A 19,873-nucleotide genomic window follows, 5' to 3' on the forward strand; every position below is an offset into this window, starting at 1 on the left:
TACATTTTTGTTATTTTTAGCATATAATAAGTTACAGTAAAATGTGTTCTAATGTTACAATCATGCAGTAAATAAATTGTAAAATTTTGAAATCTGCAACGATCTGGAAACTTAACACATTTCAGATTTTTCTACAGTACTTCCTGTTTTTGTTCCCAGTCCCATTGGGTTTACAGGACAATCAGCCTTATTCACCAAGTTGTTGTAAACAAAGGGTTCTCACTAACATATACCATTAGACTGTTTAACCTCTACTCATACTTTTATGACTGTAAATTAAGAAAAAGGGCGGCACGGTGACCGACTGGTTAGCGCCTCAGCCTCACAGTTCTGAGGTGCGGGGTTTGATCCCTGGCCCCGCCTGTGTGGAGTTTGCATGTTCTTCCCGTGCCTGCGTGGGTTTTCTCCAGGCACTCCGGTTTCCTCCCACATCCCAAAAACATACATTATTTGGAGACTCTAAATTGCCCGTAGGTGTGACTGTGAGTGCAAATGGTTGTTTGTTTGTATGTGCCCTGCGATTGGCTGGCAACCAGTTCAGGGTGTACCCCGCCTTCTGCCCGATGATAGCTGGGATAGGCTCCAGCACGCCTGCGACGCTAGTGAGGAGAAGCGGCTCAGAAAATGGATGGATGGATGGATGGATGGATTTCGGCCATTTAAGAAAACATCAGTTACCTGAAAGGCTATTTATATATTCACTAAATTACTTTTGAATTGAAACACTGGCAACATGTCTGTAGAAGAGCTTAAATTTGTCATACACTAAGGTCTCTACCTTATTATATAGCTTTATATAGGTTTGGCACACACCAGGAAGGGACATGTGTGCTTCTACAGCACAATGCACCATATTCCTATCAATGAAAAAAATAATAATATAAGTTTGAATTTGTTCTAATATTTAAACAAAAAAATAAATAAATAAGAAAATAAAAGCAGCAGATGCAGTTGTGGTACATTTAAAAGAGGACAGCATCCTTTCTAGCTCATCTTCTGCAAATTGCATTGAAAAGGAGAGAGAAAGCCAATGATTTATTTAGAGGGCCCAGGGGTATTTTGCCCTTTTGCTTAGGGGTCTTCTACACCATTGCTTTGAAGTAGTAAGCAATCGAAGAATATGTAAAAATGGACAGAGCCGTGAGACTGAATGACCTAGCTTGCTTTCAAAGTCAGGCTTCATCAAAGACCACAAAAAACTATTTGGGCTCGAAAACTAAGTGTGTGTTTCGATAACAGCTGTTCATCCCCTTTTGTCAGGCTGACACACACATGTTGTGATATGTATCATAAACAGTATTTGTCAGTAATTGTTGAACTACATTATCAGTCTAAGGTTTTAGACACAGTTTTTCATTCAATAACACTAGAAAATGTGTCCAAACTACTGACTGGAAGTGCATAAAATATTTGTAAAATAGCTATTCTGTTACCCGCCACTTTAACCAGGATAAGTGGTGTTGAAAATGGATGGATAGTTAGTCTATTATACCTGTCATATTCCATTGTGCAAAATAAAAAATAACTAAAATGAAATGTAAAAAATGAAAATAATTATGCTGATTAAGTCAAATATGCAATTCTAAAAAAAAAATAGAATATCAAATATGCAAATAGGCAACTTAATTTTTTTAACACAGTTATACATTGCATTCAGGTTTTGTCTTGAGGGGGGAAATGGACAGAAGTGCCATGTATTTGTAAAAAGAAAGTGAACTTAAAAGGTTTGATTTGTGAGGGGGTTCTGCATCCAACACACATGGAGCTTGGTCTCCACCTACTGGTAAATAAAAAAGTGAAGTGGCTCTTCAAAACATTCTTAACAATGTATTGAAATGGACATTAAAAAATGTAATATTAAAGTGTTGGTAGGCATAAAAATTATGTATTTGCTCAGTTTCAACTAGTAAGTCCTCCTTTACTGTATGTTAGAATGGTCCCCATTGGCAGGGAATATGAACATCGATCACCCCTATATGACATTGGACTGACAAAAGAATCTAAATTTAAATATAATTAGGCTACAAAATGAGCTGAATCATTGTAAATAAATAATTTATTCATAATTCATGATACATTGGTTGATTTTGGCACAACAAACCGATTCAGGGAAAGTTGTCCTTTTCTGTTCAGAAAAAAAATCAGAACGTGGAACGTCCTATTGTCACTTAAAAGATTAATTGCTCACGAATTGAAGCACAGTGCATATCTTTCTGCTCATCAAGTGCTTCCTCTTAGGAGCCATTGTAATTTCTGACTGTTTAACCTTTTGTTTACTTTTTTGGAAAACGTTCAGAATGACGGTATTGCATCTACAACCCCAATTCCAATGAAGTTGGGACGTTGTGTTAAACATAAATAAAAACAGAATACAATGATTTGCAAATCATGTTCAATCTATATTTAATTGAATACACTACAAAGACAATATATTTAATGTTCAAACTGATAAACATTATTGTTTTCAGCAAATAATCATTAACTTAGAATTTTATGGCTGCAACACGTTCCAAAAAAGCTGGGACAGGTGGCAAAAAAGACTGAGAAAGTTGAGGAATGCTCATCAAACACCTGTTTGGAACATCCCACAGGTGAACAGGCTAAGTGGGAAAAGGAGCTTCCCTGAATTGCTCAGTCATTCACAAGCAAAGATGGGGCGAGGTTCACCACTTTGTGAACAAGTACGTGAGAAAATAGTCGAACAGTTTAAGAACAATGTTCCTCAACGTACAATTGCAAGGAATTTAGGGATTTCATCATCTATGGTCCATAAGATCATCAAAAGGTTCAGAGAACCTGGAGAAATCACCGCATGTAAGCGGCAAGGCCAAAAACCAACTTTGAATGCCCGTGACTTTCGAATCCCTCAGGCGGCACTGGATCAAAAACCAATATCAATGTGTAAAGGATATCCAAACATAAAATAAAATAATAATAACACAATTTCACAATTGCAAAGATAAAGTGCCATTATCAAGTATGGGTTCAAATCAATCCCCTCCCACACTCTTACACACCCACACACATAAAATAATAATATTAATAATAATAATAATGTAATGACCTATGGCTGGGCACAGGGAATCCAGGTAAGGAAACCCCATCTCAGTACGCCGTTTGCAACCAAGATCACACGGCAAACCGACCCAGTGTAGTGGCGTAAGAGGAGCCACATATGACGGCTGAGAACCCCATGAGGCAGGAACATGGCCATGGACCATTACTGCTCCCAATGCAGAGGGCACTGGGAGCTCTGGTTTAGGAGGTTAAAGCTCCAGTCTTGAGTTACCATCATCACACTTCCCCTTTTTGCCCTCACTGGTAAACCTTGTGCTGGCGTCACAAAAACAAAAACGTGTGTTGCATTATATTGTCACTAAGTTGAAAGTCAGAATTGCCGAGGTACACAGTGATGTCATGCACAACAACATGTTGAAAACTAGATTTACTGACAGAGACGTGTTTTTGATTTAAAAGAAAAGAGTAAAAACCCATATACTGTAATGTGACTGCCAGGGATTCTGACATTACCTTACACTGCACTTGGTCAAATCAAACATCTACGATCTATTTTGGCAATGAAATAGAAGATTCAACCACTACATCACATTCTTGTCATCAATTTCAAGGGTGTTAAGAAGTTTGGTTCCTTTCTCCATGGAGTGTAAGATCTCTGCATCATAGTTGCAACACATTGTTTGAGAATAGAGATGAAAGGCCAAAATGAAAATATGGTGTGGTCTATTACAATTCTCTGACTATACCCAACGATTTGACCACAATTACTGATAAACATTTTAGCTCAAGCTAAAAGCTGACAGGGGGAGCTAGAATTCAATAAACTGTATTAGTCAAATAAAACATAACCCCAACCTCAACCCCTATCCTTAACCAAGGTCATAGCAGGTGAAAAAACATCTAAATTACAATAACGGCAGGAGAATTGAACTAGTGGTTTCTGAAATCAGCAAAATGTAAAAAGATGTTTATATTGTTTGCGTTGAAATTATAAATTTGTCACGAAAATGAACAGGTATTAATACAACCATCTGAAAGTTAATTCACCATAAACTTGATTCACCCTGGGTGTGTTTGGATTAGCGCGCGAGTGAATACATCATCAAACAGTCGTACATTTTGATGACATCAGTCTTACATTGACAGGGATCTGATATATCCATCAGATTTTGCTTATCTGCTGCCGTGACCCACGTGGGAGAAAATAATCTGAAATTAACAATTCCAAATCCAGTTTAAAAACGGCATGTGACAGTGTGACATGGCAACATAAGCGGTCAGTGGAACAAAAGCTAATGTCTTAGAATTAACTCTTAAACAGATAGTCAGAGTCAAATACTTAAAATGACTAAACCTAAAAATTGCATCCCTTGATGCACGACAAATTTAACTGCTACCCAACATACTTTCCAGACAGTTTCGCCAATAATTGAATGAAAAGACAGAAGGGTTATATCCCTCAAGACAAAAACTCCTGAATTATTCATGTATTGCGTCTGAACGGAGTAAAGTTTATATTTGAGGGTATGTTCAATCTAAATCTAATTTGTATGTCTAGAGGACAATAGATTGCAGTCCCTTGAATGTTGCATTAAAGCGCTGAAAACAGTCTTTGAAAGCAAAAGTTTTATTGTCGTATAACCAGTGGAAGTAGTTCATTGGATTGAGCTGTCTAAGCAAGGAGACAGCTTGTCATTTCTTAACAGACGGTGCATAACACTGTTGCTTGGAGGCACTTTAGGCTAGCAGCTGTTGGAAAATGTGTGATAGTGTCTCTGGAATGGCTGAATTTGCTGTCATCAGAGACAGCAGCAGACTCAAAGCCAAACACGCAGGCCAATCATGGAGACATTTCACTCCCACTATAGTTTTATGTTAGAGAGTGATAAGCAAAACAATCTAGATTGTCACCCTGTTATTGTAATCATGGACAAATACTCTTATTATAAACATCATGTGCTCTTCTGGAGACCGTGTTCTTTCATGTTTTTTACCCTCATGCTGGATTGAATATGTACTATACATCCATCCATCCATCAATTGCCTTCCGCTTATCCGAGGTCGGGTCGCGGGGGCAGCAGCCTCAGCAGGGAAGCCCAGACTTCCCTCTCCCCAGCCACTTCCTCTCACTCTTCCGAGGGAATCACGAGGCGTTCCCAGGCAAGCCGAGAGACGTAGTCTCTCCAGCGTGTCCTGGGTCGTCCCCAGGGTATACTCCTCACCAGGGAGGCGTCCAGGAGACATCCTAAACAGATGCCCGAGCCACCTAATCTGGCTCCTCTCAATGCGGAGGAGCAGCAGCTCTACTCTGAGCCCCACCCGGATGACCGAGCTTCTCACCGTATCTCTAAGGGAGAGCCCGGACACCCTGCGGAGGAAACTCATTGTCAAGGATGTTTTCGCTACTTTAGGACAATATTGATGTGCTCAATCCAAATACCACATTGGTTTTGCTCAATCAGGGCAACTTTTTGAAAGATGAAAAGGTTTTTTGTTTACATGTACTGTATATGTATTTTTGCTTTAGAGGCTCAAATAAACAGAGGTTCATGCCCTGAATTTTTAACAATGATGACATAATATCCAAATTACAGGTACTTACTTTTATCAATGTCTACTATTCAATTTACAGTAAGCAAAGTTTGTAAAATTTCATTAATAAACTGTTAACAACCTGGCATGAAAACCTGACCTGAACAAGAGAAACAGATGTAATTTTCAAATTCAGCGATGTAAAATTATCCTAAATCAGGTGGAAAAACATAAACAACTTACAAAAAAATAAATAAAATTGTAACCCAGTGTTATTTTACCATTACTAGTAGAGTGGGGAAGTTAACCACAATATATCCATCCATCCATCCATTTTCATCCGCCTATCTGAGGTCAGGTTGCGGGGGCAGTAGTTTTAGCAGGGACGCCCAGACTTCCCTCTCCCCAGCCACTTCATCCAGCTCTTCCGGGGGGATCCCGAGCCATTCCGAGGACAGCTGGGAGACTTAGTCTGTCCAGGGTGTCCTGGGTCATCCCCGAGGTCTCCTCCCAGTGGGACGTGCCCGGAACACCTCACCAGGGAGGCATCCGGGAGGCATCCAAATCAGAAGCCCCAGCCACCTCATCTGACTCCTCTCTATGTGGAGGAACAGCGGCTCTACCCTGAGCTCCTCCCGGATGCCCGAGCTTCTTACCCTATCTCTAAGGGAGAGCCCTGTGGAGGAAACTCATTTCGGTCGCTTGTATCCGGGATCTTGTTCTTTCGGTCACAGCCCACAGCTCGTGACCATAGGTGAGGGTATGAACGTAGATCGACCGGTAAATTTGCCTTTTGGCTTAGCTCCTTCTTTACCACAACAGACCGGATACAAAGTCTGCATCACTGCAAGACGCTGCACCGATCCGTCTGTCCATCTCCCGTTCCATTCTTCCCTCACTCGTGAACAAGACCCAAAGATATTTGACCTACTCCACTTGGGGCAGGATCTCATCTCTGACTTGGAGACGGCACTCCACCCTTTTCCGACTGAGGACCATGGCCTCAGATTTGGAGGTGTTGATTCTCATCCCAGCCGCTTCACACCCAGCTGCGAACCACTCCAGTGAGAGTTGGAGATCACGGCTAGATGGAAGCCAAAAGAACCACATTATCTGCAAATAGTAGATATGCAACAATGAGGCCACCAAACCGGACCCCCTCTACGTCTTGGCTGCGCCTAGAAATTGTGTCCATAAACAGTGACAAAGGGCAGCCTTGGCGCGGTCCAATCCTTACCGGAAACAAGTCCGACTTACTGCCAGCAATGCGGACCAAACTCTTGATACTGGTTGTACAGGGACCAAACAGCCCAAATCAGGGGGTTCGGTACCACATACTCTTGAAGCACTCCCCACAGGACTCCCCGAGTGACACGGTCGAATGCCGTCTCCAAGTCCACAAAACACATGTGGACTGGTTGGGCGAAGTCCCATGCAACCTCGAGGACCCTGCCGAGGGTGTAGAGCTGGTCCACTGTTCTACGGCCAGGACGCAAACCACACTGCTCCTCCTGAATCTGAGATTTTACTTCCCGACGGACCCTCCTCTCGAACACGCCTGAATAGACCTTACCAGGGAGGCTGAGGAGTGTGATCCCCCTGTAGTTGGAACACACCCTCCGGTCCCCTTTCTTAAAAAGGGGGATCACCACCCCAGTTTGACAATCCAGAGGCACTGTCCCTGATGTCCATGCGATGTTGCAGAGGCGTGTCAACCAGGACAGCCCCACAACATCCAGAGCCTTTAGGAACTCTGGGCAAATCTCATCCACCTTGAGGAGCTTTTTCACCACCTCGGTGACCTCAACCCCAGAGAGAGGAGAGCCCACCTCAGAGACCCCAGACAACATGCCTTCAATTATGAAGGCATGTTGTTGGAATTGAGGAGGTCTTCAAAGTATTCTTCCCATCGACCCACAATGTCCCGAGTCGAGGTCAGCAGCGCCCCATCCCCACTATACACAGTGGTGCACTGCTTGATGGTGCACTGCTTCCCCCTCCTGAGACATGTTGGACCAGAATTTCCTCTAAGCCGTCCGGAAGTCTTTCGCCATGGCCTCACAGAACTCCTCCCACGCCCGAGTTTTTGCTTCAGCGACCACCAAAGCTGCATTCCGCGAGGCCAGCTGGTAGCCATCAGCTGTCTCAGGAGTCCCACAGGTCAAAAACACCCAATAGGACTCCTTCAGCTTGACAGCATCCCTCACCGTTGGTGTCCACCAACGGGTTCAGGAATTGCCGCCACGACAGGCACCGACCACCTTACGGTCGCAGTTCCGGTCGGCCGCTTCAGCAATGGAGGCGCGGCACATGGTTCACTTGTAGTCAATATCCCCCGCCTCCCCAGAACATGAGCAAAGTTCTGTCGCAGGTGGGAGTTGAAACTCCTTCAGACACGGGATTCTGCCAGACGTTCCCAGCAGACCTTCACAATACGTTTCGGCCTGCCACGTCGGACCGGCATCTTCCCCGACCATCGGAGCCAACTCACCACTCGGTCGTGATCAGTTGACAGGTGCGCCCCTCTCTTAACCCAAGAGTCCAAGACATGCGGCCGCAAGTGCGATGACACGACCACAAAGTTGATCATCGAACTGCGACCTAGGGTGTCCTGGTGCCAAGTCCACGTGTGGAGACCCTTATGGTTGAATATGGTGTTCGTTATGGACAATCCGTGATGACCACAGAGGTCCAATAACAGAACACCGCTCGTGTTCTGACTGGGGGGGGGGGGGGGGGGGGGGGGGTTGTTCCTCCCAATCACGCCCTTCCAGTTTTCACTGTCATTGCCCACGTGAGCATTGAAGTCCCCCAGCAGAACGATGGAGTCCCCAGCGGGAGCGCTCTCTAGCAACCCCTCCAAGGACTCCAAAAAGGGTGGGTACTCTGGACAGCTGTTTGGTGCATAGGCACAAACAACAGTCAGAACCCGTCCCCCCAACTGAAGGCAGAGGGAGGCTACCTTCTCGTCCACTGTGGTGAACCCCAACATACAGGTGCCGAGCTGGGGGGCAAGAGGTATACCCACACCTGCTCGGCGCCTCTCACCCTGGGCAACTCTAGAGTGGAAGAGAGTCAAACCCCTCTCAAAAGGACTGGTACCGGAGCCCAAGCCGTGTGTGGAGGCGAGACAGACTATATCTTGTCGGAACCTCATACACCATACACCAGCTCGGGCTCCTTCCCTGCCAGAGAGGTGACATTACAAGTCACTAGAACCAGCTTCTGTCAACGGGGTTCGGATCGCCAAGGTCCCTGCCTTCGGCCACCCCCCAGCTCACACTACATCGAACCCCTATGGCCCCTCCCACAGGTGGTGAGCCCATGGGAAGGAGTAATCACAATATAATAAATATAATAAAACTAAAACAAATTAGAACTATCCACTACTCAAATACACCCAATGGACATATTGTATCATGTAGAGCAGTGTTTCTCAACCAGTGTGCCGTGAGCGCTCTTCAGGTGTGCCGTGGGAAAGTATAAAACTTTACGTAATTGCTCCAAAAATTATTTATTTACAAGAAATAACGTATCTTTGTTCATCTATTTATGCCAGTGAGGCATAGTGACAGACAGAACAAATAAATGATCTTCTATTTGACGGCAGGAAGTACATACAGTAATTAATGAATCCACTTTTTGTGACATTTTTGTTTGCTGGTGTGCCGTGAGATTTTTCAATTGTAAAATATGTGGCTTGGCTCCATAAATGTTGGAAATCACTGATGCAGAGGTACAAGAAGGTGTCTGCAGAGTGACCCTGTCATCTATTTGTATTAAAAGTATTGCTGGAATGAACAGTTGTGTAGTGCACATTGAGTGTTTTTACATTAGCATCTGTAACTGATGGTGTCATGGTTGACTCATCTGACTTCCGCTCGGGCAGTATGGATCTGGTTCCTGTTCCGGCTTTCCGTCACAGTAAGATAGGATAGGCTCCAGCTCCCTGCATACTCCAAAATCTATTTAAAAAATCTATTAATTAATTAATTTGTCGCAGGGAGTACCATTTCCTGTTCTATGGTAATCATTACACATTTCCTCTTTGCCATCATTGGTACCCTCCTGTAGTGGCCTAATGAAAATGAAAAATAAGATAATACTTGCATTAGATACACCCTATGCCCAACTATTATTATCAAAAATACCAAATAAGTGTTATTGAAAGAATGACAGTCAATGTCATCACTTTGCCTGTGAATGTTGAAATATGTATATTACTATGTGTCATTATGATACAATGGCAATATGTTGATAATTATTCAGAGTGAAGTAATTAAATCAACTGTGAATTGGTCAGTTTTAATCACTTTATTGACAAAAAGTGGGTCCTTGGCTTGGAAATTGTGTTTGATGAGGTGATGAGATGAGAGCAACTATTTGAATAATGCAATGCATCAATGCAAACAACTGTAGGGTTAAAAGGGTGTTAACACTGTGAAAACAAAAAGAAACTTGTGAGGCCCAGAGTCAGACCGGATAAGATTTATGTGTCAATGAATAACAGACCGCAGCTGTTATGATGAACATAAGAGGATATTCAGTCGCAGTTCATAGGGGAAAAAAATACTCGAGGACAGAAATACACTCTTAATTTGAAAATTCAGCCGACACACCTCCACTTTTTATTCACACATGTAATCTACTCAAGTGGAAGGATAAGGGAAAGCACTCACCGTAATATCCATACAGGACAGTATCTTCAATCTGTGCTCTTGTCTCATTGTTTATAGCCCAATCCTGGATATTGAGGAAATGTATGACAATCAAACATATTGAAAATATCAGATTTGTTTTATTAACTCAAACCAACTAAAAAAATAGCACAATTACAATAACAGTTTTTGTCTTCTGAGATTGTGTGAAATCATCTGTAAATATCTGTCATGTGTCTCACTACAGTACAGTAGAACCTTGATAAAACTGACCCCGATATAATGGATATGGGATAAAACGGTCATCGAAACTGAACAATGTGTTCAAAAATAGTTTCCAATTTGTCACTGAAAATGCCGTTGACACAGTCTTTAGTTCCAGAATTGGCCACTGTTGCTACCTGGCGCTGTGATGCAATGTAGGCAGAGAATGGGACTGACATACTGTGTACAATATGACTAGATCCAATTCCATAAGACGTGCCTCCCGTGCCGAAGTGGCGGCCATGTTGAATGCGGGTCATTGACGTGGTGGCCATGGTGTGATGGTTATATCTTGTCGATTGTGCATAGACCGCTGTCCAGAAAGAGAGCGGCATTGCTGTGCCGTTAACAATGAGGAATTCAAAACACGAGTCTGGAACATGCTATTTTTGTTCAGTAACAGGTTTTTTTTTTTTTTTTTTTTTTTTTTTTTTTTTTTGTCAAGCCATTCGCTTTTGGCGATTTGAAACGAGGAAGCACATTAATTCCTTGCGTCACATGAAAGTGAACATGCCTCTGATGAGTACTGTACGTCAACAATGTCAATGTGACCAAGCACACCGGCGTGGTAAGTTTGAATAAAATGTTAAACTTTCCAACAATTTCAAAGTTTTTACCTTTTTTTTTTGCCACGAAAGAAAAACTACAATAATTTTGTACTGTACAGTAATATGGGTGCATATGGCCTCACAATATAAGTTTTCAATGTAATGGAAAACCGGTTATATTGGCTATATATATATATATATATATATATATATATATATATATATATATATATATATATATAGTGGGTACGGAAAGTTTTCAGATCCCCTTAAAATTTTCACTCTTTGTTATATTGCAACCATTTGTTAAAATCCTTTAAGTTATTTTTTTTTCCTCATTAATGTACAACCCCAATTCCAATGAAGTTGGGACGCAAATAAGCAAATAATCATTAACTTGGAATTTTATGGCTGCAACACATTCCAAAAAAGCTGGGACAGGTGGAAAAAAAGAAAGTTGAGGAATGCTCATCAAACATGATGTTTGGAACATCTCACAGGTGAACAAGCTAAATGGGAACATGTGGGTGCCATGATTGGGTATAAAAGGAGCTTCCCTGTGAATTGCTCAGTCATTCACAAGCAAAGATGAGGCGAGGTTCACCTCTTTGTGAACAAGTGCGTGAGAAAACAGTCGAACAGTTGAAGGACAATGTTCCTCAACGTACAATTGCAAGGAATTTAGGGATTTCATCATCCACGGTCCATAATATCATCAAATGTTTCAGAGAATCTGGAGAAATCCCTGCATGTAAGTGGCAAAGGCTGAAAACCAACATTGAATGCCCGTGACCTTCGATCCCTCAGGCGGCACTGCATCAAAAACCGACATCAATATGTCAAGGATATCACCACATGGGCTCAGGAACACTTCAGGAAACCAATGTCAGTAAATACAGTTCGGCGCTACATCCGTAAGTGCAACTTGAAACTCCACTATGTAAAGCAAAAGCCATTTATCAACAACACCCAGAAACACCACCGGCTTCTCTGGGCCCGAGCTCAACCAAGATGGACTGATGCAAAGTGGAAATGTGTTCTGTGGTCCGACGACTCCACATTTCAAATTGTTTTGGGAAATTGTGGACGTCGTGTCCTCCGAGCCAAAGAGGAAAATAACCATCCGGACTGTTATGGATGCAAAGTTCAAAAGCCAGCATCTGTGATGGTATGGGGCTGTGTTAGTGCCAATGGCATGGGTAACTTACACATCTGTGAAGGCAGCATTAATGCTGAAAGGTACATAGAGGTTTTGGAGAAACATATGCTGCCATCCAAGCAAAGTCTTTTTCATGGACTCCCCTGCTTATTTCAGTAAGACAATGCCAAACCACTTTCTGGACCTGTTTCAATAGCGTGGCTTCGTAGTAAAAGAGTGCGGGTACTAGACTGGCCTGCCTGCAGTCCAGACCTGTCTCCCATTGAAAATGTGTGGCGCGTTATGAAGCGTAAGATACGACAATGGAGACCCTGGACTGTTGAACAGCTGAAGCTGTACATCACGCAAGAATGGGAAGGAATTCCACCGACAAAGCTTCAACGATTAGTGTCCTCAGTTCCCAAACGTTTATTGAATGTTGTTAAAAGAAAAGGTGATGTAACACAGTGGTAAACATGACCCTGTCCCAGCTTCTTTGGAACGTGTTACAGCCATAAAATTCTAAGTTAATGATTATTTGCTAAAAACAATAAAGTTTATCATTTTGAACATTAAATATGTTGTCTTTGTAGTGTATTCAATTAAATATAGGTTGAACATGATTTGCAAATCATTGCATTCTGTTTATATTTATGTTTAACACATCGTCCCAACTTCATTGGAATTGGGGTTATACACACAGCACCCCATATTGACAGAAAAAAAAAATGAGAGCCTAATGAGAATATATAGAAATATATATACATGGGCGGCACGGTGGACGACTGGTTAGAGCGTCAGCCTCACAGATCTGAGGACCCGGGTTCAATCCCTGGTCACGCCTTTGTGGAGTTTGCATGTTCTCCCCGTGCCTGCGTGGGTTTTCTCCGGGCACTCCGGTTTCCTCCCACATCCCAAAAACATGCATTAATTGGAGACTAAATTGCCCGTAGGTGTGAATGTGAGTGTGAATGGTTGTTTGTTTGTATGTGCCCTGCGATTGGCTGGCAACCAGTTTAGGGTGTACCCTGCCTCCTGCCCGATGACAGCTGGGATAGGCTCCAGCACGCCCGCGAGGAGAAGCGGCTCAGAAAATGGATGGATGTGTGTGTGTGTGTGTGTGTGTGTGTGTGTGTGTGTGTGTGTATATATATATATATATATATATATATATATATATATATATATATATATATATATACATATATATACATACATATATATATATATATATATATATATATATATATATATATATACATATATATACATACATATATATATATATATATATATATATATATATATATATATGAATACTTTCCATACCCACTGTATGTGTGTGTGTATATATATATATATATATGTATATAGATAGATATACACACACACACACACACACAGTGGGTATGGAAAGTATTCAGACCCCCTTAAATGTTTCACTCTGTTATATTGCAGCCATTTGCTAAAATCATTTTCCTCATTAACGTACACACACCACCCCATATTGAAAGATAAATATGGAATTGTTGACATTTTTGGTGATTTATTTAAAAAATATATCACACAGCCATAGATAGTCCAAGAAATGGACAGCACCCAAGTTAAATATATGAGTGTCACAGCAAAGGGTCTGAATACTTATGGCTGTGTGATATTTCGTGTTGTTTTTTGTTTTTTTTTAATAAATCTGCAAAAATTTCAACAATTCCATTTTTTTTTCCTCTGTCAATATGTGGTGCTGTGTGTACATTAATGAGGAACAAATGAACTTAAATTATTTCAGCAAATGGCTGCTATATAAAAAAAAAAGACTGAATACTTTCCGTAACCACTGTATATGCAAGGCAACGGCGAACTGGATGGGATCCGCCGGCCCGCGGCCCTTTGCAAGCTCGACACCAGTCAGAGAAGCCGCTGGCGGTCGACAGCCACACAGTTGCCGGCCTTGCGTCGTGGGGCGAGGAAGAGGAGGGGGGGAAAATTCAACCAGGGGGATCTGTGCTCATCGCGCCTTGGCCGCTTATGCTGCACCGTTCGGCGGCCACAGCAGCAGGTTTTCCCGCTGAATTTCAACAGAGGCAAAGGAGGGAAATTGCCCCGGGGGCGCGGCTGCTGGTCATAATGCCGGGGCTCAAAGCCTGCTTCTCTGCAGCCTGTGAGATCATGTGCAATGAGAGAGTGTACCGTGAGTGAAGGAATGTACAGTAATTGACTGACAGCTGAAAGTTCTAGGGACGCGGGGTTTTGAGATCATTCAGCGACACGCCCTCAGCATCTGCAATGTCTAAAAACATTTCTAAATTCTTGACCATTTTGAAGCCCGGTTTCAAACACTTTGTAATTTTTTATTCATTCATTCATTTATTGTCCGGCTTGTTAACAGGAGTCGTTTCTGTGATGTGTCAGATTTACAAAACATTTTTGGGCATTTTACCTCGGACTTTGGAGCTCCCAAATCAGCCATTGCAATTTGTCTTAGGTGTGGTAAATCACATTTCACATTCTAAATTATTGTAATTTGCATATGCTACTCCCAGAACACACAAAATGAACTGCACGGCCCATTTTTCACTAAGTCCGTAACTCTCTCTCATGATTCTCACTATTGTTTCCATGATCTTTTCCCCTCATTTAAACAGAAAATACTTTTTAACAGATTTTACTCAGTATGTTCTTCAGTCAATGCAAATGCAGTCTAACAATACAAGTTGCTCCCAACTCACACTAAACAACAAATGACATGCTTTTAAAAAGTTGTCTTTGCACACGCTGTCTTCAAACACATATAAGTGTAACAGAATTCATGAGCCAAGAAATGTATTAAGCTTCTAGACAAACAATCCATATTGCTTAGTTCTGAAAGAAAATTACAAACTAGTTAAAAGTTGCCTAAGGAAACCCAATTTATTTGATAGAGTTTAGCGAGGCTATTAGCAGAGAAAATAGCAGATACAAACCTTATAGGTGCCATTTGGGTACTTCATGAAGGAGACGAGGAATATATCCACAGGAAGAAGTGCTGAAGTTATCAACGCAATAGCCAGTGCACATATTGCTGTGATGGTTGAAACAACTTCACTCTCCTGGCGACTTTGAAATTTACGGATGTAGACCCAACAGAAAGCAAGGATGACCTTAACAAACACAAAAAACATACATAACACACACATGCATACATAATACATGTGACTTGTCACATGTAATAATGCAAACTCATATAAACATAACATTAACATTCATGATATATACTTTTTTCCAGTTCTTGCAAATCCTTATGCAAAACTCATTTAATACAGACTTGGGAACAACACTGGAACCCATGCTCAATGCATGAACGGCAGCAGTCTGTACCACTAAGGGCTTGCAGGATAAAAAAAAAAAAACATTGCGATTTTTATTTAAAACTGCAATATATTTTGCGATGTGCAAAAAATACAGGATAACATCCTCGTAACGTGAAAACCAGCACACATTTCTCTTTTTTCCTCTCTTTGTTGTTTGGGCAGTTTATAATAGTTTCAGTGGAACATAATTTAGTCCAGACATGAAGTTGAAATAATTTCAGTTATGCTGTATTGTCATTACAACCATCCTAACATCCATCCATCCATTTTCTGCACCGCTTTTCCTCACTGGGGTCGCGGGTATGCTGGAGCCTATCCCAGTTATCGGAGAGGGGGGTAATTATCTTCATGCTGCAATGACCTATACCCAAATTGTGCCACTCAAAGCAAAAACTTGGAATTGTGTCACTTGAAATGTAGTGTAAATCCACTTTCAGGATCATTCTCACAGCAGTCATTTTGACATAGAAAAGCTTGTTATGTTTTTATTTGCTTTTATTTTGGTTTGTTTTACTCTACTGTCTGCGGCCAGATTGTGCATTGCAAATGAGAATATGTTCTCAATTGCCTTAATTTGATAAATAAAGGCTAAAAAGCAATAAATAGCAGTACAGATAGTTAGCAGGATCATGTAAAATATGCAAAGCCAATTTCCACAAAACATAAGAGATGGACAGGAGTGGATTTTTTACGAGTCAGTATGTCAATGGAACCCAGGGGCTGAGTTCCATCGTCCATGAACCAGGAAGTACCTTCCTAACTAACAAACTGACGGACAAATATTAACCCGCTCTACTGAGTGACACTGTAGTTGTACAGAGAGCATTGTATTGCTGAAACAAATCAAATGGTGGCTAAAGAATAGCACTGTAAAACAAAACTGACTTTGATTGGGGGAAGCAGGATCAAATGTGGCCGTATTTGCTGTCAATGTTTTGTCGCTGAATTTGAAAACATTACACCTACAAATTTGCACAAGAGAGACGGTAGGATGCAAAGATTCGCAAATGACAAGGTCATATTCAAGGCACATGTAGGAAGCGAGGACACTGCTAAGGCGAGTTCCTTCGGATAAAGGACTGCCACTCATAGACAGGATCAATTAAAAGACAAGGAGCCTTAAGCCCTTCTGATTGTTTAGTTTTTTTCCAGGTGATGATGCTTGCTTCGCATCCAAATCAGATCGCTCTGTGGTGTTGTTGTAAGGAAACGTAGCAACTTTAATGGGAGTCAGACACTCCTCTAAGCCAATAGTCGCGGCTAATTATGCACTAAGCGTGCTAAGCTACTTTCAAAGGCATTCATTTTAGCACGACTGTACTTTTTTCAATTCGTTCAAAGATGAGTGACTTAATTATTTCTTGCATGTTTTAATACACGTAATTTTCGTATTGTACAACCTTTGATCAACAACAACACAAAATCTAGATAATCTTCAACATTTTTCTAACTGCGCAATATGCAAATATAAAGTAATAACTGCGTGCGTAATGACGAATTTAGGCTTAATAAGCGACAGGAGTAGTGTTGTTACAAACGGTAGCCATGTTGACGCTGAAACACATTACCCAAGCAAGCTAAGCGGTCGCGAAGGATCTGGACTAATGTTTCTTTGACTCTAAAAATGATGGTGTGACGAGACAACTTCACAAGTGCTTACCAAAAGTATAAAGGTGAAAATAGACCAACCGAGAGCTGACTCGGAGAGAAAAGACTGAGCGGCCATTTTCACTTCCTTCAATAACAAAACCACGTGGTGTGAGTGACATCATCACGTAGACGGGAGACGCCGCGTCAAAGGCACGTCTGTTCAAGTATTAAAATATTTTAAGATTTTGAAAATATACAGTGTATATTGAAAAACTGGATATACCATCACAGTTGGTCTAAAGGATATTATTATTCTTATTATTAACAATAATAATCATAATCATAATAATAACCCCGCTCCTCACAGTTCTGAGGAGCGGGATTCAATCCCCGGCCCCGCCTGTGTGGAGTTTGCACACGAATATGCTCCCCGTGACCGCGTGAGTTTTCTCCGGCCACATCCCAAAAACATGCATTAATTGGATACTCTAAATTGCCCGTAGGTGTGAATGTGAGTGTGAATGGTTGTTTGTTTGTATGTACCCTGCGATTGGCTGGCAACCAATTCAGGGTGTACCCCGCTTCCTGCCCGATGATAGTTGGGATAGGCTCCAGCACGCCCGCGACCCTAGTGAGGAGAAGCAGCTCAGAAAATGGATGGAAGGATGGATGGGTATATATATATAGCAAGAGAGAGAGAGATAGAGAGAGTTCAGAATCAATATGTATCTAATGAAATGAGACAAACTTGAACAATTCAAATAATATGCATCACACTGACCAGGGATGGTGCATGGTTATTAAATACTGTATAGAATTGTGTGCAGATTGCTACAGATGTGTTGACCAGCCAGTCAGAGGACAGAGAAATGCTGATGTTTTTGTGCACCAGCTAGCTGGCCCTCTGAGTGGAATTTATAATCTGAATGGTTAAAGAAATAGTTTCATTGTTAAATTACATCAGATGGCCCTAGATGTATACTTACTCTTAGGACCTGGGCAGATTACCGTACATTGAAATCGCAGCACATAGAGGCTGATATCTGATTGGACAAACAAAATCAAACATCTAAATCCAAGAGAAATGCTATGAAATGAAGAGACTATGTCACGATCGTTAACGGGACCCAGAAGCAAACGGAGGCTGGAAGGGTTGTGGTGAAAGGTTTATTGAAGCGGACGGATATGAGGATGGATCCTTGGGGGGTTTGGCATGTCGTCGAGGCGGGGAACATGCGGCAGGCGGTGGCGTGAGTAGGTGGATGGCTTGGCGGCGTGGCGGAGGAGGTCAGCATGGCGGGTAACACGGATGGAGCACTGAGGAGAAGGAAGAACACAGGGTCAGAGCGAATCTGAGACTGGCGTATCTTACGTGCAAGTTGAGAGCCGAAATGCTAATACTCTGGCGAGGATTTCTGGGATCTGGCAGCCTTTAATGCAGGTAGTAATGAAGGCTGATTGGTGACAGTTGCGCGGCCGAGGAGGTGCTGATTACTGCGAAGAGAGAGGAGAAGGGAGAGACAGAGAGGATGAAAGAGGCGCAAAGCGCCACCCGAGCTCCAACAGAGGTACTGCAGGGCACAGCTCATGACAGTACCCCGCTCTCAATGGACGCTTCCCGGCATCCTGCCCGGCTTTCCCGGGTGAGCCGCGTAAAAATCTGAAAGAAGGGAAACGTCAAGGATAAGCTTCCGGGAAATCCAAGAGTGCTACTCCAGACCATAGCCCTCTCAGTCTACCAGGTACTGGTAACGCCTCCCCCTGGGCCTTACATCGAGGATGCGTGAAACAGTGAAGGCCGGATGGTTGTCGATAATGTGGTGGGGTGGAGGGGGCACGGCCGGAGGGCTAAAAGCACAGGTCGAGACAGGCTTGAGTAGTGACACATGGAAAGTTGGATGAATCTTCAGAGATTGCGGAAGTTTGAGTTGAACTGATGTGGGATTGATGATTTTAGTGATGGGGAACGGACCAATAAAGCACGGAGTGAGTTTGCGGGATTCAGTCTGGAGTGGGAGGTCGCGGGAGAAAAGCCAAACCGTCTGACCTACCTTGTACTCGTGCGTAGGGGAACGACAAAGGTCCGTGAGCCGTTTATTCTTCTCCGCGTACCGGACCAAGACCGCCCTGCCGTCCTTCCGCACGGACTGGACCCTTTTAAGGTGATCCCTTACCGTGGTGACTGCCACCACAAGCTCCTGTTCCTTAAATAACAGAGGTTGGAAACCATAGCAGGCCATGAATGGAGACATACCGGTGACGGAGCTGGTGAGGGAGTTGTGGGCGTACTCAATCCAAGGGAAGAATGAGGTCCAGGAGGTGGTGTTGCGTGCGGCACCGCAGCGAAGAGGTGATTCCAGAGACTGATTTGCCCGCTCCGTCTGGCCGTTGGTCTGATGGTGGTACCTGGAAGACAAGCTGGCTGTTCCGCCCACCGCTTTTCAGAACTCCTTCCAAACAAGGGAGGAAAACTGAGGACCTTGGTCTGAGATTATGTCGATGGGCATACGGTGGAGTTTGAAACTGTGAAGAACAAGGAGGTTAGCAGTTTCAAAGGCAGAAAGAAGCTTGGGAAGGGGAATGTTATGGACATACTTCGAAAATCGATCGATAATGGTGAAAATTATAGTGTTACCTTCAGAAGGGGGTAGGCCGGTAACGAAGTCCAAAGCGATGTGGGACGAAGGGCGTCTTGGAATGGGTAAGGGGCGCAGCAGACCAGCTGGAGGCAGGTGAGAAGCCTTCCCTCTGGAACAGGCTTGGACGAATTCCTGTGGG

General features: G+C 42.7%; 1 protein-coding gene across 2 annotated transcripts in view; it reads right to left on the reverse strand.

Moving 5' to 3' along the window:
- The window catches only part of lmbrd1 (LMBR1 domain containing 1), a 60,861-nt gene extending 43,606 nt beyond the window's left edge, over window positions 1-17,255 (reverse strand). For both annotated transcript variants that reach the window (XM_061690755.1, XM_061690753.1), the window contains exons 1-3: window positions 17,166-17,255; window positions 15,119-15,295; window positions 10,230-10,293 (exon numbers count right to left, since the gene is read on the reverse strand). In XM_061690755.1, the coding sequence (XP_061546739.1) occupies window positions 10,230-10,293; window positions 15,119-15,295; window positions 17,166-17,231 (307 nt within the window). In that variant the 5' untranslated portion in view covers window positions 17,232-17,255. The remainder of the gene's footprint in view (window positions 1-10,229; window positions 10,294-15,118; window positions 15,296-17,165) is intronic.
- Between the last annotated feature and the right edge of the window lie 2,618 nt (window positions 17,256-19,873).

The sequence above is a fragment of the Phycodurus eques genome, chromosome 11, assembly GCF_024500275.1.
Source record: "Phycodurus eques isolate BA_2022a chromosome 11, UOR_Pequ_1.1, whole genome shotgun sequence".
Taxonomy (NCBI): Eukaryota; Metazoa; Chordata; class Actinopteri; order Syngnathiformes; family Syngnathidae; genus Phycodurus; species Phycodurus eques.